At 43.1% G+C, this 26109-nt stretch overlaps 1 protein-coding gene across 13 annotated transcripts in view; it reads right to left on the reverse strand.

The window, feature by feature from the left end:
* The window catches only part of TTBK1 (tau tubulin kinase 1), a 179179-nt gene that overhangs the window by 147176 nt on the left and 5894 nt on the right, over positions 1-26109 (reverse strand). For 7 of the 13 annotated variants that reach the window (XM_053312863.1, XM_053312842.1, XM_053312830.1 and 4 more), the window contains one exon: positions 2857-2959. The exons of 4 other annotated variants lie outside the window; for them this stretch is intronic. In XM_053312863.1, coding sequence (XP_053168838.1) covers positions 2857-2859 — 3 coding nt within the window. In that variant the 5' untranslated portion in view covers positions 2860-2959. Of the gene's footprint in view, positions 1-2856; positions 2960-6718; positions 6837-7718; positions 7764-22752; positions 22770-26109 lie in introns of those variants that run through there. 2 more of the 13 variants (XM_053312873.1, XM_053312899.1) reach the window with 2 other exon arrangements.

The raw sequence follows: 26109 nt of genomic DNA on the forward strand, positions 1-26109 counted from the left end.
ACCCAATCAATTTGGGGAGTTATTTCCAAACATGAGACTGTGGGTTTGGGATTTTTTGTGCACTGACTGATCCACACGGAGAATCACTCATGAGAACTGGCTGCCATAAGTATCAGTCATCAGCATGCACACTGTGAGATCTGTGAAAAACCCACACAGCCTTTTGCATTCACACATGCTCACATATCAGTTCTGTGCTTGTGGCAAACAAATTACAGAAATAGTATGCTGTGTGCACATTCAAGCTATTTGGGAATGTGAGCTTGAGCTCAAAAAGAAGTCCAGCCCCTCTCTGTCAGCTGGTTCTAACAGTTAAGGAAGTAAGCCCTTTTCTCTGAACTAAACTTGAGAAGTGACACAGTCCAGCACATTCCCAACACCATCCCTGCGTCTTCTATGACTATTGTGTGTTGACTATCAGGCTCTGAAATCTTATCAGGCCCTTTGGGGTCTCTGATATGGCCCTGGGCATTCCTACTGGACACTAAAAAATTCAATCATTTTCAGGGTCAGGGAGTGAATGCCCTTAAGAGGGCAAAGGTGCTGACTTGCCAATAGCTGTTAAGACATGGCACAGCACCAGCTCTTCTCTCATTTCTTTTATTGTTGCAATGCACAATGGCAAGTGTTGTGGCAAGTGCAGTGTTGTGTTAAATTCCTGCTGCCAGGAATGTGTCCTCAACAAAACTCCTCAGTTTATTTATTGGTTTTTCGCTCCTCCTCACCCCTGTCCTTTCCTACACTGCTCTTTGTGCATTCTTGCAAGTATCCCATCCAGGCAGGGTCAGCACCAAGGATCAGTCAACTGGCATATTGGCCAAGGGCCCAAGGCCCAGAACCAATCCCTAAGCCCCTATGAAAACAAGATAGTGGCCACTAATGAGGCTGCTGAGAAGTGGCCCAAGCCACTGCCACAACTATCATGGTAAGCTTCCCACAAACTTCCCTGGAGGCAGTGGCAGCCCAGAGTGTTCTTCAGCAGCTGAACTGCTGGTGCCTGCCATCTTTGTTTACCTACTATTTATAAACCACTTTTCAACAAAAGTTCCCAAAGCGGTTTACAAAGAGAAAAAACAAACAAGTAAGTAAGATGTTTCCCTGCCTAAAAAGAAACATAAGCTAGGACACCAGCAGCAGTCAGTCACAGGAGTGATATTGTGCTGGCACGGTATATAATGCAATGCACTTGTCCCGACTGTTGCATCACTAAATGCAGCAATGGGAACTAGAGAGCACTGCATTACAGCTAACCAAAGATGGCAGGTGCCAACAGCCAAAGAGTGCTCCAGGTTGCCACCACTACCAAGGTAAGCCTCCCTTGTAGGAGGCAGTGGCAGCCCAGAGCCCTCTTCAACAGCTGCACTGCTGGTGGTTGTCATCTTTGTCTCCCCCTGCTAACTGAGCAAAAAGGCATCTTTAAAAGTTGTGATTCTCTTATTAAGAGGGGGAGAACAACTGTCCCTATTCAACCCCAGCACAGCATCCTTCCAGTTGTTGTTGCTGGTGTCTACCTTAAAATGAGAGCCCTTTGGTGACAGGGAACCATTGTATTTTTCCCCCTATGTAAACCACTTTGAGCACTTTTGCTGAAAAGCATTATATAAATAATTACAGTAGTAGCAGTAGAAGGCATTGTGCTCGTCCCTGTCATTGCATCTGGGGTGAACACATTTCATTATTATGCAAGGCACAGCTGCCCAATCACACCACTAAAGGGTCCACAACAGCCCTTGGCAAAGAACCCATGTGAGCTTATTGCCAGCACTGCATCCAGCTACGTCAAAGAGTAGGCTTAGGTGCTTACTCCCCAGTTTACCATTTCAAGCAACCAGCTTGCAAACTGAATAGTTATCCCTGCATTGAGCAGGCAAACCTCAAAAAGAAGACTTGGACAAATGATCTTTATTTAAAACCTTCTTTCTCTCCTGCCCTTGTTTCTCTACCTGGGAGATGCCCTAGACAGTGAAGCAGTTGCAATGGGCATTAGACTTTGGAGAACTGATGTGCGTAGAATTAACTTTGGAGGTGAAACATTATGGATGCAGCCTTTGGCATCTGCTAGAACATGGCTCTCCAACTTATTTCACACCCCTATCATAGAATATCACCCCAGGAAGACTTCAGTACAGTTTTACCTTTTTCTGTTTATGAGAGCTAACTGAACTGATCCTCAGAAGTCTCTCTCTGCCTGGCATCAGCCCATATACTATATCCAGCCAGACATAGACAAGAGTTCTTAAGTATTAGTACAGTTATCCTGCTTTTAAGTTAGATTTGCAAAAGACAGATGCTATCTATCAATAGCAGTTGTCTCTTTGAAACTCAAAATGGAACTTCATATACAACAGAAATAAGTAGATTAAAAACAAGCGATCAGCTAGAACAGGCAGCAGGGAAGAAGCTCATTTTTATTTTTAAGAAAGTTTGTAGGAGAGGATTATTTTCAGTCCAGCAATCAGCTGATTTCTCCCTACACAGAGGAAAGCTAAACAGTTTAGATTACAACTTCTGTTGGTAAATAATGATAGGGCTTTTTCAAATCGCAGAGAAATGCATGTCCAGCTGAGGAAGAGTGTTCTATAGATCACATGGAGGACTTAAGAAAAGCTTGGGGGGGGGCAGAAATTCCCCACCATAGCTTTAACAATTTTGCAAATTTTCTGGATAAAAAGTTTTAAAAATGGAATTGGAGATGTTCAACACCCCTTTCCTATGTTAAATCTCTCTCAGCTCAGGGTTGCTGCAGCAGCATTTGCTCAAACACAGCCAAAACGTAAAAAGTAACATCCAAAATCTCTTCAGAATGCTGCATTGTCTCCATTCAGCAGAACAAAGCTATGGAAGTCTGGCTCTCACCATCTTACTAAAGGTCCCAGGAAACACTTAAGTGTCTTATGCTCAATGCTGAAGAACTGCAATATCCCAGTTTATCTCAGGATACATCCTCACCTCAGGAAGCCTATGAATTAGAACAAGCAACATTTATTCAAGTCGTTGGAAACAACCATCATCCCATCCCATCCCACCCTCCCCCCACCGCCCAGATTTTCAGTATTTTCCCACCCAAAGAAAGGCTCAGCAAGGCTCATTAGTGAAATAAGGAGCGAATTTTTCATTACAAAAAAAAGAAAAAGAAAACAAATGACTCAAGAGAAAGCACAAACTTGATTCAGTTATCTGTAGAGTAGTATGAGAACTCCCAGTTTGCTGAATGGATTTTGAGAGTATTGATTCCCCCTTAAAAACAGGAAGGGGGCCAAGGGAAGAAAGTTGTAAAAAGGTTGGAAAGCTGGGATTCTCATTTTTGTATATCTAATATGCAGAAACGCCTTCTGCACTAAGACAGAGCAGAGAGGAAAGAAGGCAATAGATACACAACACTGGAAACAAAAGCCAAACAACTGTGGAGCAGTAAGAAACGAAGAAAAGACCCTACTCTGCAGAGGAGGAATTAGCATGCAGTGGGCAGGCCCCAGCCAAACATCTAATGACAGCAAGGACTTTCACCACATTTGTATGAGGAGCTGCATTTTCCTTTTTCACAATCACCCTGTAAGTTAGGCAAAGAGTGTGTAACTGGCCCAAGCAGGGGCGTAGCTAAGAGAGAGGGGGCCTGTGTTCATTCCTCTCTCTGGCGGCCCCCCAGAGTGAAGGAGATAATGAAGAAAATAGGGGGGGTGGACCTGGAGGGCCCTCAGGAGCTGGGGCTTTGAACCTTTTCGCTCAATTATAGCTATGCCCCTGGGCCCGAAGTCATCTAGTGTACCTCATAGCTGAGTGGGGATTTGAGTCCAAGTTCCCGCAGCCCTAATCCAGCATTCTATCTACTATGCCACACTGACCCTCAATGTGTATTACAGGTACATTCAGAAAATCCACATTTTAAAAGCAGTCTCTGGCATCAACACGGGGCTTTCTTTCCCTCTCTCTTTGTCCCTGTCTTTGCAATTTTTTTCTCAATAAAATAATTAGTAGGCATCCTATATAATAAAAGGCTAAGTGAGTGGCCGTGGCTTTGGAACGTTGGGGATCTGCGTCCCTGCCTCCCTGGGCTGTTCTGGGCCTGCGCGAAGCGCAGGCCCAGAAGAGCCCAAGGGACACAGGACTGCAGACACCAGTGTCCCACAGCCACGGGCGGCCATTAGCCGGTGTGTGGCGGCGGGGGAAAGTGGCCGAGGCGGCGGCAGAGCCGCCGCCTCGGCCATGAGCTGCGGCACGGCGAGAGGAGGCCGAGGCAACCAGAAGCGGCCGCCCTGAAAAAGGCGAGGGCAATGGCGGCGGGGGAAGACCGAGACGGGGGACAGGGAAGCTGGGCGAGGTGGCGGCGAAGCCGCCAACGAGGCCCCCGCCCGCTCACAGCCGTCGCCCCCGCCTGCTCACCCTCCCTCCCAGCTGCCCAAAATCACCTTCCCCGCTCCCCCCCAAAAAAGATTAAGGGCCAAAATGGCCCATGAGAAGGTCGCCGCCCCCGCCTATCGCCCTCCCGCCCACCCAGCTGCCGAAGACCACCTTACCCGCTCCAGCCCGAGGGAAAAGAGAGGAGCTCACGAGCAGAGCTCCTCTCTGTGCTAAGTCACTGCTCAAACTGCCGCTATGGACGCAAAGGACGCCTATTGCGTCCATTGCGACAGTATGGGCAGCAGCTTAACACAGAGAATAGCTCTGTTCCCGAGTTCCTCTCTTCTCCTTCGGGCTGGAGCGGGTAAGGTGGGCTCCGGCAGCTGGGTGTGCGGGAGGGCGATAGGCGGGGGCGGCCACCTTCTCATGGGCCATTTTGTCCATTATTCATCCACACAACCCCCCCCCCAAAAAAAGTATAAGCAAAATAAGGAAGAACAAAAACAGAGACAACAACAACAACAACAACAAAAAGAGAGAGGGGACAAGGGGGAAAAAAAGAGACAGAAAGAGAGAGAGAGAGACAGAAAAGACGGGATAGAAAGCTAGCGCCCGTTATCATAACGGGCTTAAAAATACTAGTACAGTATATAAAACACCTCAGATAAATGTAACAAGCATGATACAATAGTAAAGCAGACAGCAAAACAGTCTATACTGAAATTGCATTTGAAACTTCAGTGTCACAGTCTGCAACAGCAGAAACTGCAAATGGATTTACTTTATGCTACTAAAGCAGGGGGACAGCAGCAAGCTAGTGAGCCCTCATTTCTGTCTTAATATATTTCTTATTTGTATTTCTCATATGGCAAGATCCTGTTTAGGAGACAGCAGCAGTCCCTCCCTCTGCAGTTTGGGCTCCTCTCCACTGAGATGTCTGCTTTTCATCAGAAAGAATCCCCCTTAGAAATTCTTTATTGACCCTTCACAGGACCCAGGTTCTAGAAAAATCAAATGTAAGGATCTGGGGAATACTGTTTGTTCCTAGAAAGCTGGAAATTTACATGCCATTAAGAATTTAGACTAACCCAAGGATACTATAACCACCTCCACCACCACCACCGAACCTGAGATAACATACCAAATGCTCCTGTCAAAGTGAGGCACTGACAAAGATTACCTTTTTGAATAAGCTTTTTGGGGATCTGAGTTACCCCCATTATCAATTCCTCAATCCCCATTATAAATCCCTCAGAAATCCTTCAACTGTTGCCTAAATCTGCCTATGGCTATACGTAAGGACTTAGTATTCAAAGAATGTGGCCTAAAATAACTTCAGATTCCCAAAATTCCTTTGGCTATCTTCATATTTAGGATATAAGATTGCCAGCTGCTAATGTTTTTAGTGGATTGCTTGTATTTCAGGAGCATTGACCATAGTAAATGAAATTGTCCGTATTCTCATGAGAAAAAAATCTCATAAGTGCAATAGCCAATTTCACCTAAATGATTAATGACAATTTGAATTTCATTTCCCAGAACCTCCCGGGCACTGCACTGTCTTAAAGAAAGAAAGTAGATAACAGCTGTGAGTCCTGTGGAAAACAGAATGCCTGGATAGGTGGTCAGTGCACCCTACTCATAACAGCAAAGCTATAATGAGCTGTTTTCCAGCTCTATAGTGGGAGATGGCAATAGTAAACCCCTCCTGTTTTCTACCAAAGAAAACCACATAGCTCTGTGGTTGCCAGGAGTTGACACCAACTTGTCGGCACAACTTTTATTTTTATAATATACAGTAGTTATTGATTACACTGTGCTCTCAGTAATCCTGTTAATGGGCTACTAATTTTGCCCCAAAGGCACACAGAATGGCTGGACTGTCCAGTAAAATGGTGGCAACTCAGGAGCCTCACCCTCACCAAAGTATCAGAGTCTGACCAGGAAAAGGCAGGGCCCAAATCAGACCCAAACTCTGGCCAGCAATAACCCAGAATCTGTGGGAGTCCCAGAGGTTAACAGTGCTGCAAGGGGGAGCTCTAGAGATGGGACCCCTTGTGACACCCTGAGAAACCAGCCTCAGAGCCAAAGCACCCAGAGGAACCAGTTCCTCCTCCTCCTCCATCACCCCCTCCGATACTGGCTCATCAGCGCCAGACAAGGCGCCAGACAAGGCAGGATCAGCTAGAGTGGTGTCAAGCTTCAAGCAAGGACACTACCCCTTTAAATAGGTTGCTCTTTCAACAGGAAGGTGGAGCTTAGCAGCGGCAGACTGGGCTCAGTTGACCTTTGCCTGCTGTTGGATCAACATGTCCCAGGGCTCTGTCCATAGTGCTACTTAGGCTGCTGCCTGCGTCTCACATGACTGCCTGAGCCACACCTCTTGGTTGGAACTGTGCCTCACTCAACTGCCGTTGTTGATCTCCAGACTTCAAGGACTCTGCAGTAAAGGATGGGACAGGACAGCAAATCGCTTGCGACTTGTACAGGCAAAGACACTGGCAATGGAATGTAAACACAACACACAATTATCCAGTCAGTTGCTGATCTGTCTCCCACTGCTATTCTGTATAGCAAACCACCAGAACTCCTCGCATTTAGGCACATTAGGAGGCACAAATGTCATCAGAGAACCATACATGAAAACTAAATAAACTAGAAGTAACAGTGAGGAGTGATCACTTTCTTTTCCATAGTAAAGAAAGAGTTGAGACCAGAGTTCCCTCCAACAGGGATTCCCAGATGATGTTGAATACAACTCCCAGCATCCCCAGCCATAATAGCCTTTGCTTGGGGATTATAGTCAACATCTGGGAATCCCTGTTGGAGGGAACACTGATTCACATGACCCCATCTGGGGACTTTTTTCAGTCTGCACCTGGAGTTGCCAACCTGCAATTATAAAAATGCCCGCTCAACACTAAGTCTGTGGGCAGAGCCTGAGGTTTTGGCAAGGCTTGGCAGATCAGGGTGCAGTGTCCAAAAAATAAAATAAATAAATCACATCTTTTCTGACATATTTTGTTCAACAATATACCTCATATCAAATCCAATGCATAATAGATATAAGGCAACCCTGTATGTATCTATTTTCCTTTTGTTAGCCCAGACTAAAAATAAGCATAGCAAAGCATCTCGAGTCTTCCTCAAAGACCACAACACTTTGAAGACTAGTGCAGGCACCACATGAATCCAGGATCCAGCTTGTGGTGGAAAGGTAAAACAATGACTTTATCACATCCACCCCTCTCATTAGGCAGTATGGCAGTGCTTGAAAATACATTTTCCATCAGCCACTGAACCAAGCTCTCCCATCTTTGAGGGCCAAAGCATTCTGCAAACTACTAGTCCAGTAGACCAAGTTTCATATTTGGACTAACCTTAAAAAAAAATTGTAAGAGAAACTATTCCATGTTCATTTCTCTCATGGAACTCTTTTATGTGAAATATCCAAAATCTACAAATCTAGGAACAAGGAAGGGGGAAAATAAAAGATGATCACTTTTTAAATTACACTTTTCTGAGACCAAAACAAAACTAATATATGATTAACTGATAGTGTTTTCATGCAACTGATCTGTAAATGTGTTAATTCCTCCCCACCCCTTCACATCAGTTTGAATTTTGTTCAGTGTTTTAAGTTCTGTAGTGGGCATCATCACATCTGAGAAGCTCAAAATCAAACCAATTACAGGAATGAACATCTACGTTGGCAATTCAAGAAAAATCCAATGCATAGTAGCATATAAGGCAACCCTGTTTGTATCTATTTTCCTTTGTTTATTCCAGCTCTTCATCATTAATAATCGCTGATGCATTTGTGTGGTGCTTGCAAACCACTGTACCTGCAAGGCCAGAGTACTCAAACCCTAGTATGAGCCAACTAGCCTCTTGAATCTGCCCAGGGAAGCCATTCCACAGATGCAGCACCACCACCGAGAAAGCCTTGTCTCTATTCACTGCCATACAAATTTGAGATACTAGCAGGCCAAAAAGCAGGGCTTGCAAAGATGATCTTAACGCCTGGGCAAGTTTTTGTGGTTGCAGACAGTCCTTCTTGGGTGACTCCAAGCCATATAAGACTTCAAAAGTTAATACCACCACTCTGAATGTGGCTCAGAAGCAAAGCAGTAGCCATCACTTGAAAAAGTACCTCTGCCCAGATACAGAGCTTGAAATTTACAACAGTGCTGTAGTTGAAACTGATTAAGTTGTATAAAAGACCTGCTTATTTCATTGCCTAACTTACAGAACAGCAAAACTGTATATTTTATTTTTAACAGTTACACTCATTTAGACTGCTTTGGAAAAGGAAAAAAGGATGAGATTTTTATTATGTAAATGGATCATATATGTACTTTAAAAAATAAATAAAAATTGTTCTCTTATAATTATTTTAGCAGCAGCATCTAGGTCTATTGGGCTATACAGTTTCTTTCTTGGCATCTATCCAAAAATTCCCACTGCACCAAAACAAGCTTCTCAAAATCAAGGGGAAAGGAGTGTTTGGGAATACCAAGAAAAGACAGAAAGCATAAGCTGATGGTGCTCAGGAAGAAAAATATTGTGTAATTTAAATTTCTTACAAAAAGGGCACAGGAAAAAAAAAGTCAGAGAGGAATTATAGATTGCTTCCCTGGCTCCCAGTGTTTAAACTAATTAATTAAGGCTAATTAATGCTTCTTCTTGCACTGATTAGGGCAGGCTTGCATACCATCAAGCCTGTGAGCAGATTGCAGCCTCCCCCGTCATTATTTGCAGCTCCCTGAGGCAAGTCCAAACACCTATTACGTAGGCTCCAAACTCTCCCTATTTACCAGGGATAGTCCCTGTTTTCTGACATCCTGGTAAATTATTGTCCCTATTTTTGCCTCTTAGGGATGCCTTGTTCACTCTTTTCCCCATGTGAGTTGCTAGAGTTCATATCCTTCAGGATTCAGCTCTCTCTCCAGAGTCTTTAGGAATTCAGTCTCCAAGCGTGTGGGTGGATGGGTCATGTCTCTTTAGTGCATCTGCACATAAATAGGTACACAACTCTAAGGTATTATGCAGTGCACAGTGCGTGGAATGCAGTCTTCTGTACCGTGTAACACTAGAAAGGGTGGTTAGACTTGAGCAGTGATCCTTGAAATGAGAACTGGTTGTTACAAGCATATCCCTGTTTTCTTCTAGGGATGTACATGGATCCGGCAGGGGCCAGGTCGACGAAAGGGGTGGGATAACTTACCCACTAGGGCAGGGGAGGGTGCACTTACCCCTCCCTGCACTTCCCCCCTGCAGCTTGCTGGAAAACCAGTCGGGGGCGGCGGCAGCGTACCTCCCTGCTGCCCTGTCCGCTCTTCAGACCATAAGTAGGTGGAAGTAACTCATGCACATATGGACACATGAGACGAGAACAACGTGCGCATGCACACATGCTACTTCCACCTACTTCTGGTCCAAAGAGTGGATGGAGTGGCAGAGAGGAACGCTGCCATCCCACCGGACCAGCCAGAGCCAGCGGGGGGAAAGTGAAGGGAGGGGGAAATGCACCCTCCCCTGCCCTTAAAGTCATCCCACCCCTGCTGTCAAGCTCTTCAAACCGGCCAGTGTTCGAACCTGTTCAGAGGCCCATAAAAGGGCCTCCATACAGGTTCGTGCACAACCCTATTTTATTCTGTGAAATACTGGAGAATATAGGCTTGGTTCATTTGCTTTGGTAATCTGGAATCATGTACTCTGCATGCTCTTTATTATGTGCTTTCTATTTGTGGCATGCTTGTTAGAAACCTATTCCAAGCCACCAAAACTGCTTTGGCCACATCCCCTACACATTCAAGGCATGCCCCTATTTTTAATCAATGAAATGCTGGAGACTATCAGCAAACTCTTCCCATCTATTTCATGGGGAAATGGGTCACAAAGGTCTGTCAGTAGTGGACTGGGGGATGAGAAATAGCTATGATATGTTCTGTCTTGTTCCTCCTGCCCCAAGATTCAGATGGACATATAGTGGAATGAGTGCTTGTTTTTCCAAGCAGCCATCCTGCATTGATTGATTAAGTGCTGTCAAGTCAGTATTGACTCTTAGTGACCACATGGATAGATTCTCTCCAGGACGATCTGTCTTCAACTTGGCCTTGAAGGTCTCTCAGTGGTGCATTCATTGCTGTCATAATCGAGTCCATCCACCTTGCTGCTGGTCGTCCTCTTCTTCTTTTTCCTTCAACTTTTCCCAGTATTATGGACTTCTCAAGGGAGCTGGGTTTTCACATAATGTATCCAAAGTATGATAGTCTGAGCCTGGTCATTTGTGCCTTGAGTGAAAATTCTGGATTGATTTGTTCTATGATCCATTTATTTGTTTTCCTGGCTGTCCATGGTATCCTCAAAAGTCTTCTCCAGCACCAAAGTTCAAAAGCGTCAATACTTTTTCTATCTTGCTTCTTCAAAGTCCAGCTTCCACATCCATAGAGTATCACGGGGAAAACCATTGTCCGAATTATTCTAATCTTTGTAGGTATAGATACATCATGTCATCTAAATATCCTTTCCAAGGCCTTCATTGCAAGTGCTAGTCTGCGGCATATTTCTTGATTGCTGGATCCTTTACTGTTGGGAAAGGCAGAAACTATTCACCACTTCAATGTATTCATTATCTGTTCTGAGGCTGGTTGCTGTACCCCTTGTCATTAGTTTAGACTTCTTTACATTTAGTCGTAGTCCCATTTTTTCACTATGCTCCTTTATTTTCATTACTAGAGCTTGCAGATCATCCGCATTCTCAGCTATCAGAGTAGTGTCATCAGTGTAGTGCAGGTTATTGATGTTTCTTCCTCCAACTTTAAAACTATGTTCATCTTCTTCCAATCCAGCTTCTCTCTTTTGCCGATCTGAAACCAGTCTGTTTCACCATGTTCTGTCTGGACTGTGGTTCCCTGTCCTGTGTATAGGTTTCTCATGAGAACAATGGGATGTTCCAAGACACCCATTTTCCTAAGGATATTCCACAACCTGACATAGTAGACACAATCTAAGGCTTTTCTGTAGTCAATAAAGCACATATTGACTTCTTTCTGGTATTCTTTGGCTTTCTCAACTATCCACCATGCATCAGCAATGAGGTCTCTCGTTCCTCAGCCTTTTCTGAAACCAGCTTGAACATCCAGCATTTCCCTTTCCACATAGGGCTCTGATCTGCGTTGGATGATCCTGAGCATTATTTTGCTAGCATATGAAATTAAGGATATTGTGCAATGGTTTGCACAATCTGTTAAGTCTCCTTTCTTTGGTATGGATATGTAGACTGACCTCTTCTAATCTGTTGGCCATTGTGTCGTTCTCCAGTTTTGCTGGCATAGGTTGGTTAGAGCCTTGACTGATTCTTCTTCTGTTGCCTGCCATATTTCTGTAGCTATTCCATCAATTCCTGTAGCCTTCCGATTTGGCAATGACAGGAGTGCTGATCTAACTTCATCTTCCCATACTAGAGGTTCCGGCAAGTGGGGAATATCTTCTAGAGAGTATCTTGGATATTGACATCCCTGCTGTACAGATTTTCAGTATACTCCTTCCATCTCTGTTTGATCTTCTTTGAGTCAGTTACTTTCTGTCCTTTGCCATCCCTTAACATACCAATTTGCAGTTGGAACAACCTTCTGAGTTCAGAGATCTTTTGGAAAACTTTCCTCATTTTTTTCCATGTCTATTTCCATCCTCAAGGTCTTTACAGATGCCATTGTAGTACTGCTCCTTGTCTCTTCTAACAACTTTCTGAAATTCCCTATTAAGTTCCTTCCTGAGGTCTTTATCTTTCTTGACTCTGGCTTCTCTCCTCTTCTTGGCAATTTCTACTGTCTGTTCTGACATTCATTTTGCTTTCTTCGTTTTCTTGGTCTTTGGCAGTCTCTTTTCACATTCATCCTTAACAACTTCTTTGATTTCATTCCACAGTTCCTCTGGTTCTCTATCAATGAGGCTCAGAACTTCAAAGTGGTTCCTGATGTTCTCTTTGAAAATGGTGAGTACATTCTCAAGATTATATCATTTAAACTGGATAGCTTTGTTTCTCCACTTTAGCTTGACTTGGAACTTGCACATAAACAGTTCGTAATCGGTTCCACAATCGGCCCCCTGCCATGTTTTTGTTGTTATAACAGCTCTTCCACCTCCTTGCACCAATAATGTAATCAATTTTATTTCTGTGTACTCCATCTGGTGATGTCCATGTGTATAGGTGCTGCTTTGGTTGTTTGAAGAATGTGTTAGCAATGAAGAGATCACTGGCTTGGCAGAAAATAAAAAGTCATTCTCCTGCTTCATTTCTGTTTCCTAGGCCATACGGTCTGACTGTGTTTTCCTTCTTACCATTTCCAACTTTGGCATTCAAGTCTCCAACCACCACCAGCATATCTTGCTTGCATGTTCTGTCAATTTCAGACTGAACTTGAGCATGAAACTCATCAAATTCCTCTTCTTCTGCATCAGTCATTGGGGCACAGACTTGAAAAACTGTCATGTTAAAGGGTTGTCCACGAAATCTAACTGATATTAGTTGGTCACTGACCACATTGTACCCAAGTACTGTCATTGCTATATCCTTCCTGACTATGAAAGCAACACCATTCCATTTTTGTTTTTCATGTCCTGAGTAGTAAATGGTAGGTTTTTCTGACTGAGTGTGCAATTCCAGTCAATTTTAATTCACTGATGCCCAAGATGTTCTATCTGTAGTCAATTCATTTCATCTTTCACTGTGTCAAGCTTTCCCATATTCATGCTTCTTATGTTCCATGTTCCCATTGTAATTCTGACTTTGCAGCTTCGGATTTTCTTTTCTCACATGGCAACATCAGCCGCTAGACGTCCAAAAGGCTTTAATCGAACTGTGTCATAAACACCATGGGTACTCTGAGAGATCTTCAGCTTTTCTTCAGTAGTATGTTGAGTACCATCCAACCTGAGGGGCCCATCATCCGGTACTACATCAACAATCATTCTATTCTGTCTATCCATGTGGTTTTCTTGGTAAAATACAGGAGTGGTTTACCACTGCCTTCTCCCGCGCAGTATGAAATGCCTTTGTCATTGTCACTGAAGTGATTGCCCGCCTCCATCACCTTCTTATATTGCTGCTGCCCAATACAGGTGCCTGCTTGCTTTAGCTGGGCAGCTGGGATGACCTTTGCGCTTTGGGTGACCCTACTGGGAGTATATCTCTCGGCATACTTCGCTCATCTGTCCCAGGAACACACACACACACACACCATGATGAGGCAGCATAGCAGGACTTGTGGGGGCCATCCTGCATGGCCTACCCAAATCCTTGCCACTGGGCTCTGCAAGGAGAAGGAAAGACAAGAATGGTCACAGGGGCAGAAGAGAAACAGAGCAAAAACAAAAAAATTGAGATAAAGGAGGTGCCTTGCTGGAATTTGCAGCTGCAGCAATATTTTATGCCAGCACTTTTACAGCACTTCTGTAGCACTGATTCAATAATATTGCTTCATTATCTCAAGTATTCAGGAGTGAGCTACGTGTTGGTTGTTTTGTATTGCACCAGGGACTTTTGTGCACAGCAGGTTTTACCACGAGTTTACGTGGAGGCTTTACTGCAGATTCGAAGTTGTCCCCCTGAAAATGCCACAAATAGTGGATTTTTTAACCCCGGATATAAATTGGGCTACACTATAATGTGATATTGTATCAGGCAGCAGCGATATAGGAAGATGCTGAAAGGCACGATCACAAACTGCGCAGGAGGCAATGGTAAACCCCTCCTGTATTCTACCAAAGAAAACCACAGGGCTCTGTTGGCACCAGGAGTCGAAATTGACTTGATGGCACACTTTACCTTACCTTTACACTGTAACATGCAATGAAAAACACCAAATGTGTAAGAACTGCTCCCCGATAACTCTCAGAGACTTCAGGCTAAATCTAGGTGATATGTGAACACACCCCCTCCATTCTGAAGGAGATGCACGTTAAAGGGCTTCAAAAGCCCTGTGTGAAAAGCTTCCAGGCTATGTTTTTGCCCCAGATGTTTCCAGGCAGTTTATACTAATGAATAGTTTCTAGTTACTCCTAGTTAACAACTGGAGTTATTCCTAGTTAAGCAGTGTTCTCCCAGCTCAGTACAGTTAATTAGAGATGTGCACGGAACCACACGGCGCGGTCTGGCACTGAGGGGGGGTCTACCTTTAAGGGCGGGGGGGGTAGAACTTACCCCTCCCGCCGCTCTTCCCCCTCCGGCGCTGCGTTTTAAATTGAAGTTTTCGGGGCAGCAGCATTCCTCCCTGCCGCCCCTGCCCCCGTCGTTGCCCGGAAGAAGGAGTAAGACGATCACGCATGCGCGCATCGCGGCACACGCACGCCTGTCGCCGCCGTGCGCACGGCGGCAACAGGCGCGCGCCGCGACGCACGCATGCGTGATCGTCTTACTCCTTCTTCCAGGCAACGACGGGGGCAGGGGTGGCAGGGAGGAACGCCGCCGCCCCGGAAACTTCAATTTAAAACGCAGCACCAGAGGGGGAAGAGCGGCGGGAGGGGTAAGTTCTACCCCCCCGCCCTTAAAGGTAGACCCCCCTCCAGTGCCGGACCGCCGGACCGGTCCGTTTCCGAACCGGTTCAGAGGCCTCCAACATGGCATCCGAACCGGTTCGTGCACATCCCTACAGTTAATAGACCTGTGATGATACAGAAAGAGTGAGCTTGTGGAGAGAAAAAGGAGTTTAAAAGATAATGGCTAGGCTAAACACTTGCCAAAAATGCCTTTCTATGGTTAAAGTAGTGATGCAGCATTCTGGAGTTGTCAAGGGGACCCTTGGAGGGATTAACTGTGCACTCTTCGATTTGGACAGGAAATCACCTTCCACCTAGTGGGCTAATCAAGACAAACAAAGGCTAGGAAGGAACGCTTTATAGAGGAGGTCTGGAAAGGGGGGAAACTGCTTTTCCTTACAAATCATCTTGGGCTTTGAGAACATTGGCTCTAATTCAACACTTCCTATCCTTCAATTCGCACACCAGGTTTTCCCAGTTTCATATAACTGACCTAAATTTTACAGCCCCACCAGTAGAGAGATAAAGTAATCCTGCATACAGGATTATAATCCTCACACAGTTGTAAGTCAATGATGAAATCCAATTGAATTCAATGGGCTTTATGCACATGTTACTGTGTGCAGGATTACAGCCCATGCTGTTAGTTTCTCATGCAACATTGATGAAAAATGTACTGAACAGCACTGGCTCACAAATCAATTGCAGTGCAATGCAAGTAGAATCTTCCCCATGTTTTTTTTTTAAAATGTGCATTAACCAGTTTTAATACATATAATATTGCTGTATTAGTATAGTATAACAGTATACAGCCCCAGTTTGGAGCTGGGGTACCTGTATGACTGCATTCACCCATATGAATCTGCCCGAGTCCTCCGTTTGGCATCCCAGGCCCTGCTCATGGCCCTACCACTAACAGAGATTCGGTTGGCAGGGACTAGAGACGGCCTTTTCGGATGTGGCCCTTTGACTTTGGAACACCCTCCCAGAAGTGCTTTGCCATGCTTCCTTCCTCAGGGTTTATTTTAAAAAAATTAAATGCACATCTTTTTCGGAAAGATTTAAATGCTTTATCCACTGCTTATAGCTGGTAAGTTTCTTAGTTTTTAGCTTTTTACTTATAACTTTTAATTTGAAACTTTTAAAATCTGAAACTTTTAAATATGGTTTTAGCCTGATTTTTTTTTAAAAAATAAGTTTTTACTGCTTCAAATTGTATCTATTTTATTAATGTTGTGAGCCACCCTGAGTAGTAGTGTACTAGAGGAACAAGGTATAAACATTCATTCACAAATAAATAAATATGTCTATCTTCTCTGAGAAATCCTGGAGAATTTACAAGATGCCACAATACTAGAGATGGATTAATATTGTCCCAGTCTTTGAACAGGGAAAGTATGAGGATCCAAGCAACTGCATAGTCTGATATTAGGGAAGATACCAGAACAGATTATAAATCAGTCAGTCTATAAGTAGCTTGATAACACTGCAGTGATTAGTAGAAAGCAGAATAGAATTGTCAAGAATAAATCCTGCCAGACTATTTTATCTCTCTTTTCTTTTCCAAGTCATGAGAAGCAATAGGGATTATTGAAGACAAGCCATATGGGGAAAGATTGAAGGAATTGGATATGTTTAGTAAGGGGAAGAAAAGGCTGAGAGAGACCATATAGAAGACAGCAAAGACATGTTCTCTACTGCCCAGAGGGCAGGATTATATCTAAGGGACTTATGTTAAAGAAGGGCAGATTTCCACTGAACATTAGCAGAAACTTATTTTTATATATACCACCTGATATATACATAATCCAAAATAAGTCAATCTCTTAAATACCCTGGACCTAAGCCATTCAGGACCTTATGGGTAATAACCAGCACTTTGTATTTCACTTGGAAACATATCAGCAGCTAGTGCAATTCTTTCAGAATCGGTGTTATATGATCCTTTTGTGTTGTCCCAGAGACCAACCTGGCTGTTGCATTCTGTACTAGTTGTAGCTTCCAAACTACATACAAAGGCAGCCCCACATAGAATGCATTACAGAAGTCAAGCCCGGAGGTCACCATCATATATACTAGCGTTTAAAGGTAATTTACCTAAAAAGCATTCTTGGCCATTGCACCAACCTGAGAAACCAGAGAGAGTTTTGGATCCAGGAGTACTCCCAAGCATTGTTCCCTCTAAGCTAAGTGGCTGCACACACGTGCAGAAAAGTCTCACCACCACCACCCCGCTCAGCTGATTCTAGTCCTGAATAGTCCCTATTAATTTGGAAGGAGATCAACATGGCAGCAGTAGCAGAGTAGCGAGATCAGCAGTAATATGGGGCTTTTTTAAAAGGGTTAACTTCCTTTCTGCCTTAGACTTGACCTCTCCTAGCAGGAGCCTAACTGGTTCAGCTGCATTCTTCTGCAGCATGAATGGGAAGTGGATGAAGCTAGGCTGGCTGAACTTGTCTCTCTCAAGGGAAGTAAAACAGAACCACCACCACGCTTATATCTGTTTTATTTGATTTGTTCCCCTTAGGAACATAGGAATCTGCCATATACTGAGTCAGACCATTGGTCCATCTAGCTCAGTATTGTCTACACAGGCTGGCAGCGGCTACTCCAAGGTTGCAGGCAGTAGTCTCTCTCAGCCCTATCTTGGAGATGTCAGGGAGGGAACTGGGAACCTAGATGCTCTTCTCAGAGTGGCTTCATCCCTTAAGGGGAATATCTTAAAGTGCTCACACATGTAGTCAACTAGGGAAGACCCTGCTTAACTAAGGGGACAAGTCATGCTTGCTACCACAAGACCAGCAATCCTCCCCTTGCTTAAGCCACTGTGTGGCTTAAGCAAGGGGAGGATTCCCCCTTCTTCCCCCACCATGTATGGACTTCCCCCACCATGTATGGACCGTGTGTGTGCAAATGTGGGAGAAGCCTCCCACTTGAAAATTTCAATTGATTTATTGCATATGCTTCTTTCCTCCTGGGCTGTATGTGCCTGTGTGCATTTGAAAGGCAATTTGCTTGTGTTTTTTCTTCCACTCCGACTTCCCTCCCTGGTCTGGAATGTGTGTGTGTGTGTGTGTGTGTGTGTGTGTGTGTGTGTGTGTGTGTGTGTGAGAGAGAGAGAGAGAGAGAGAGAGAGAGAGAGAGAGAGATTCCCGCCACACAAATAATAGAAGCCTCCATTTCTCTGTGTGTGTGTGTGTGTGTGCACGCAAGTGTGTGCTATTGTGTGTAATCTGATTGTTAAAATAAGCCAAGTTGGGCAAAGGTCAAGAGAGCAGGTGTAGGATGCACAGTCCAAAACAGCTTGTCCACATTCTCAGGAGTCACAAACTGAAAGTGATCCAGTCTGACCACACAAGAGGAGTTGCTGGATGCATACCTAACAGACTCTACCCTAATTGTAAAATCCAGTTTGGCCCGAATCCGAGAGTTTTCCCCACAAAAATATCATTAAAGGTATCGCAGTGGGTAACCGATGGTTCCAAATTTGGATTCAAGGGGGAAGAGGCTCATATTCTTAACAGTAGGAGAAGTTATGGACAATGGAACCAATTACTGGAATGCAGGGGGAGGACATTCCCTCGCTGGAATTCTTCAAGCAGAGACTGGACAGTCATCTGTTGCAGATGTTCTAGCTCTGGATTTCCTGCACTGAGCAGGGAGTTGGATTAAATAGCATATAAGGCCCCTCCAGTTCTAGTACTATCTATCTATCTATCTATCTATCTATCTATCTATCTATCTATCTATCTATCTAAAACCCACCTTCCAAAGACAGAAGATACAGCAGAAATAAGTAAAATACAAATAATAAGTAAAATAAAAAATAATCTGAATAGGGATGTGGTCATTTTACTTTGTACTAAGATGGCGAACTAAAATCTTAAGAATCACAGCTGACGAGCTGAGAACATTCTGCTAAAATGTTAGGAGCAAAATAAACAAGGGGTGATAGAACCAATAAGCTCTATACATACCAGCCAAGCATATGTCTAGTCCTTCCTGAACCAAACTAAATGAACTAATTGGGTAAAATAGTAAATACATAAGTATGACAACATTTTGCTTGAATTTGTTCCATTAATAAACACAGAATTAGCAATAACAAGGAAGAATTTCTGGAACAGACCAACCTCAAACAACTCCAAAGAAGAACGTGCAACACAACCTGATTAAACAAAAAACCAGGATCTGTGTTCATCTGGTTGGTTTTGTTTTTTCTTGCCCTAATGATTCTGAAAATGTTGTTTCAGACACATTCACTCGTATTTGGATCTGCTGGGATTGTTTGCTTTAACAACAGGGCTTACCAGACAATGAAAAGTGAGACCACTGACCAGTGCCAGTTGAACCTTCTAACAGCCCTTCAGAGCAGGTGAATGGTTGCATATGACCCATGTTTCGATTTGTTAAATTGTCCTATATGCTTTGCTCCAGATTCTTGCCAAAGTCCCTCAGGAATGTTTTGCAGACAGCTGAACATAGACCAGACTCTGCCTTGCTACTTAATCCCTTTGGTCTTATATTACAGCTGTTTCCTACTTCAGTAACCACTCTTACCCTTAAACGCTGCTACGAGAAATCAAATATTACAGCATGACCTACAGTATTAAGGATTCTGTCCACAAACAAGGTTGTGCTTACTGACCAAGGATTTTCATTGGGATAATAAAAAAGCTCTTTAAAAATCAATCCTAGTAAAACAGATTTTGTACCAAAGCTAGAGAAAATGACACCTGAAAGTTTTATCTAAATATATTATCCCGTTGTTAACAGCAGTAGGAATGCGCATGGAACCGGTTCAGAGGCCCTTTATGGGCCTCCAAACCAGTTCAAAGGCAGCAGGAGTCTCCCTTTAAGAGCGGGGGGAGGGTGCACTTACCCCCCCCACACACACACTGCTTTTCCTCCTGCTGGCGTCAGTTTTTTTTAAAAGCCCATCAGGGCAGGAGCGTACCTCCCTGCTGCCCCATTACCCTCGTCTTCCGGTTAACCCCTGCTAACTTGGCAAAGAGGCACCTTTTAACATGGTGATTCTCTTTATTTAGCAGGGGGAGAGTAACTGGCCCTATCTACCCCCAGCACAGTACCTCCAGTGACTGTTGCTGGTGTCTATCTTGTGTTTCTTTTTAGATTGTGAGCCCAACTGATGTGTTTAGAAAACCAAAGAAACTCCATGTTTGCCCAGAATACCTCATTCTAACTTAAAGTAACCTGGCCCAGCTCAGGGACATCACTGCCTCTCATGATTGGCGTCATTATCTCTATCCAGCTAAAATGTATCTATGAAATTTGCTAAGACAGCTAAGCTTCCCAGGCCAGAAAACAGGATATAACCAAATAAGGAGTAATCACCAGATGAACAATGAATCATTCGCATGCGTACTAGACACTTAGACCACCACTTTATTGCCACGTATACTGTGTCTAGGGTGTCAGCATCATTCAGCTTGTTTGTATAAATGTAAGATGCACCTGTAACCAAACTGTAATAGGTTTGAGAGCGTTAGCCTATTGATTACCTATTGCTAAACTGCAGAAGCAATAAAGCCTCTAAATGATTCCCACTGAGTCTGTTTGATTGACTAAGAGGCGGACGCAGGGACGAACCATGTTCACATCATTTGGGGACAGGGAGCCATCTTATCTTATTTATTTATTATTTCTCTATGTAAATCGCCCTGAGCCATTTTTGGATAGGTGGAATAGAAAGCAAATAAATAAATAAATAAATATGACTGGAAGTCGTCACACTGCTTGTGTGAATATGGATCAAACAAATTGCAATACAGTATACACACACTGGATTTCTTCAAAACCAACTATTACTCCAGAAAACAATAATTGGTTAATTGTTATCCTAACCCTGACCCTACCCTAATTCTAACCCTTTCCGTTGTGCAAAAATGAATGCAATTTTACCCTAACTGTATGTGGGTAGGGAATAAGAAGGTATGATAACACAGAGAAACCTGTAAGTGCAACAATGCTATCACCTCTTTTCCATCTCTACGGCACTGAAGACATATTTATTCACCCAGGCATTTAATTAGATTTATAGTTTTAATACTTTTAATGTTGGGTTTTTAATGATTTGAATGTTAATCCTTTTAATGGTTAAATGATTTTAATTGTAAATCACCCAGAGATGCAAGTTTTAAATATAAATATAAATATAAATATAGGGGACAGATGTTGTCAGATTATCACTATGAGCATTCATCCCCTGAGATGGTATCGATGGGCAAAAATTTATGGGCCTAGCTCATGGACTATATAACCTTACAAGCTGTTCAGACAGTATTTATTTATTTATTTATTTATTTATTATCATATTTCTCTATCGCCTGATATATGCATCTCTAGGCAGTGTACAAAGTTAGAAAACACAACAAATATAAAAACAGTATAAAAACAGTAAAAATTCAGAAAACAAATAAATTCAACAAAAAACAGTAGCCAGTTAAAGAAAAAGACCACCATTGTATGTGGAACTAGAAGTTTATAGCTAGTGGAGGAGCAGTCTGGGATTCCATGGGAGTACAGGGGAAGTACAGAATTTAGTACTAGGCACAAAATTCAGTTTCCTGAGAATCACAGCTTTCAATTTTTAAACTGTCCAGAGATTCAAGTTTTAGGCGGTATAAAAATATGATAGAACTGAAAGGCCACATTTCTAGCCCTTGTGTCTACAAAGATATACTTGAAATGCATGAGCAAGAACCGCTGACATTTCAGAAGCCAGAGGGCTGGCTGAATAAGATTTCCAGTGGCTTCAAAGTCTCTGTCCCTCCCCACAACTAGCAAAATCAGAATAAAGTATGCAAAATTGTATGCAACATTTCAGAATTTTTCAGTGTAAGAAAAATTACGAACATTCGCTTAATTTGCATGATTTACCTGGAGACCAAACTTAATATGACTTGTGATGATGATCTCTCTTAGTAAGTGCAACTCCATGCAGTTGCTCTGAAGGCTGGGGAAGTGGCTCTGGAGAAAGAGAAGTTAACCATTTCCCCTTTGTGCCACCCCCTGATCTAAACCACACCAGATGCAGTTGGTAGACCCTCAGCATGGTGTAGTGGTTAGAGTGCTGGACTAGGACCGGGGAGACCCAAGTTCAAATCCCCATTCAGCCATGAAACTAGCTGGGTGACTCTGGGCCAGTCACTTCTCTCTCAGCCTAACCTACTTCACAGGGTTGTTGTGAGGAGAAACCTAATTATGTAGTAAACCGCTCTGGGCTCCTTGGAGGAAGAGCGGGATATAAAATGTAATAATAATAATAATAATTTACAGGACCCTCATGCAGTCACCAGAGGAGGTCACTTCAACTGGGGAAATGGTGCAGGGGGAAAGGGTTACCTGCTCCTCCTCCTCCTCCAGTGCCAATTTCCTAGCAACCAACCATGTGGGGCAGCTTATTAATTAAACAAAAACAAAAAGAGTGGGAAATCCTGATCATGGATCTCTATGTCATGTCTAGTTTGGCCTATGTGGCAGAATTCAGCCTTTCTCAAAACTGGATGCAGAATTTTAGTCTCAGGGAGGGGGAGGTACTGCTCATAAGAACATAAGAACAGCCCTGCTGAATCAAGCCCAAGGCCCATCTAGTCCAGCATCCTGTTTCGCACAGTGGCCCACCAGATGCCGCTGGAAGCCACAGGCAGGAGTTGAGGGCATGCCCTCCCTCCTGCTGTTACTCCCCTGCAAATGGGGAGTAACTGCTCAAATACCATCCAAGTGTTTAGCCTATTAGGGACAGCCAAGATTTGTACATTTAGGAGTACTCAAATAATTCCTCAAGAAGAAGAAGAAAAGAGGTCTCTCCTCATCCAAGTACCCCCCACAAAGGCAATTTCATCTACTTACAACTTTAAAAGGAGGAAAATGTTCCTCTTTATCTCCATCCCAAACTTTTGATAGGCTGATATACTCCTTTCAATTTATGGTAAGAAAATATACATTCCACTGCAGAAAATATTCCTCTGTTCTGGTTTCTCGAGTGAACAATACTGTTTATAGACAAGAGATGAAATTTAAAAGCTTTGGGCAAATGACTCACTGAAGAGCCCCCATTGGTAGCATCAGAAACACTTTAAGAACTGTGAACACATTGAAGGAAGTGGCCACAAAACATATTAGCACATAAAGCAGCAAAACTCCAGGTCCTTGCAAGAACTACCTATTCCGATCCCCTCCCTCAAAGACTGTCAGCAAACTAAACTGAAAGACAAATCCCCCCAATCCTCTGCTTAGCTACTCTGTCACTTAAAATAGTCTGCCCATAGTCAACGTCACTGAGAACATAATGACTCCCTCTTCTGGCAATTACTCTATCATAGTCACATTATTTCTGCACAAAGGCCTTATAAAGCTGACTGATGGTGGCATGTTAAAGGAAATATCGTATGCTGTCAGACCAAAGATTCACTTAACCCTGTCATTGATGCCAGCCAATCAAGCACTCCCAGGAAAGTTCACAAACAGGAAGCTGCCTTATAGAGAGTCAGAACATTGGCCTATCTGGCTCAGTATTGTCTAAAGTGACTGACAGTGACTCTCCAAAGTTTCAGGAAGAATTCTCTCTCAGCCCTAACTGACGATGCCAGAGATTGAACCTGGGATCTTCTGCATACAAAGTAAATGCTCTGCCACTGAGCTATGGCTCTATGGCAATAACCAACCCTTGTTGCATGTGCCTTGAATCCAATAACATGAGGTATAGTTTCTGAATACAGAGAGGGTCATTGTTGACCATTATGGCTAGTGATCATATACAAATGCTATTTTACATATGATATGGATTAACTGGGTTGCTATAAAGTTTTTGTTTCTCAGATTAAGACTGACACCTTGTTAGAAGGTGATCATATACTGAATTCCTGCTGCTTCCAACAGTCAGGTTAGTGACACAGTGAATTTCAAGCCCATTCAGTCTCCAGAATCTTCAATTAAAATAGCTCACATAGCAGTTCTGGGTAAAACACTACATCTAATACCCTGGGGAGCTGTCACTAGTACTGAGCTATATGGATCGTTGGTACAACTCATGTTAAGGCAACTCCTAATATCCTATACAAGCAACCAAGTGTGTTTATGTTTGCTGGAAATAGTTTTTTCAATTTTTTTTCCTTCTGTAAGATTTAATTCCCGACATTATTTGCAAACCACACACCCCCAGAAAAATCGTTATCTAACATTAAAACAGGAAAGCAAGCAGAGCAATTAATGACATCTTTCATGTAATCAGAAACTGTAAACTAAAGGAAGCCAGCAGTCTCAAATTTCCAGGTGGTTTTACACAGAGGCAGGTCTAAAGCTAACATTTATTTATTTATTCAATTTATATATCACCCTTCCTAAAATGGCTCAGGGTGGTTTACATTAAAATAAAAAACATGTAATAAAACAATCAATTAAAAAAAACATTTAAACCAGATTAAAATTAAAACTAAAATTAGATATCATTAAAAGGCAGGCTAAAAAGATGGGTCTAAGGCTCTCTTGAAAGCCTCCAATGAAGATAACCCCCTCATGTCCATGGGGAGCGTGTTCTACAACCTAAGGGTGACAACTTTAAAGGCCCAATAGCATGATCTGATAGCAGTTTTAAAAAAAATACCCAAGGAACTGAAAAGCCTTGATAACTAATTCTTAGATCATGTACAAGACATGGCATACACCTGGTAACTGGACAAGGAAACACCTATTGGAGTGGTTGCTCTTATTTTAACAGTGGTAGTGATGTGGAGCTACTGTCCCTATTCAGCCCCAGCACAGCATTTCTCCAGTGGCTATTGCTGGCGTTTACCTTGTGTTTCCTTTTAGATTGTGAGTCCTTTTTAGACAAGAATAATATTTCAATTCAGTTGGCCATGTAAACCACCTTGAGAGCTTTTTGTTCTTGAAAAGCAGTGTGTACCTATGTCAAACAACAACAACATCTGCCTGCCTGGGGTATTAATAAAGATTTGGTGGGGTTGTAGCAACTGATTTTGAATTAGGATTAGATTCAATAGTAAAGTGAATTCCCTTTCTGTTCCAAATTAAAAGGTTCTATGCCCAGGTTCCTAGACAAGAAGTAGGCTAATTACTTCATTAGAGCACCTTGCTCTATAACAGACCTATACTCCACAAATTTGTCTAATCCCTTTTCAAGTCATCAATCTATATTAATGACCAATACAAAGTGACAGTGAATTTGAGGTGTTAATTATGCATTGTGTAAAGAAGCATTTCCTTTTGTTTAACTACCAATCCGTTATATTGCTTGGGCTCTTATTTTGAGAGGGAGAGACAAGAACATAAGAACAGCCCTGCTGGATCAGGCAAAAGGCCCATCTAGTCCAGCATCTCACACAGTGGCCCACCAGATGCCTCTGGGGAGCCCACAGGCAAGAGGTAAGTGCATGCCCTCTCTCCTGCTGTTGCTCCCCTGCAACTGGTATTGAGAGGCATTGTGCCTCTGAAGCTGGAGATGACCCACAGCCACCACACTAGTAGCCATTGATAGACCTGTCCACCATGAATCTGTCTAAAGGCATCCAAGCTGGTGGCCATCACCTTATCCCATGGCAAAGAATTCCATAGATTAATTATGTGCTGTGTGAAGAAGTACTTCCTCTTGTTGGTCCTAAATTTCCCGGCCTTCAGTTTCATGGGATGACCCCTGGTTCTAGTGCTGTGAGATAGGGAGAAAAATTTCTCTCTGTCCACTCTCGCCACTCCATGCATAATTTTATACACCTTGATCATGTCTCCCCTTAGTCACCTCTTTTCCAAGCTAAAGAGACCCAGATGCTGTAGCCTAGCCTCATAAGGAAGGTGCTCCAGGCCCCTAATCATTTTGGTTGCCCTCTTCTGCGCCTTTTCCTGTTCTACAATATTCTTCTTAAGATACAGTGACCAAAGCTGTACGCAGTACTCCAGATGTGGCCACACCATAGATTTGTATAAGGGCATTATAATATTAGCATTTTTATTTTCAGTCCCCTTCCTAATGATTCCTAGCATGGAATGTCAGTGTGGATGTTGACCACTACTCTAAATGTAATGTCCACAGAATTGTGTAGTAACACTAAGACAATTACAATTGTGCAGTAACACTATGACAATTTTCAACTGCTTTCCATGTTGGTCTTACTGAAGTCTGTGTCAAGAATCCATTCTTGTCACAATGAATAACAATACGACACATATTTATATATCGCTTTTCAACAAAATTTC

Source organism: Hemicordylus capensis, chromosome 1, assembly GCF_027244095.1.
Source record: "Hemicordylus capensis ecotype Gifberg chromosome 1, rHemCap1.1.pri, whole genome shotgun sequence".
Classification (NCBI taxonomy): Eukaryota; Metazoa; Chordata; class Lepidosauria; order Squamata; family Cordylidae; genus Hemicordylus; species Hemicordylus capensis.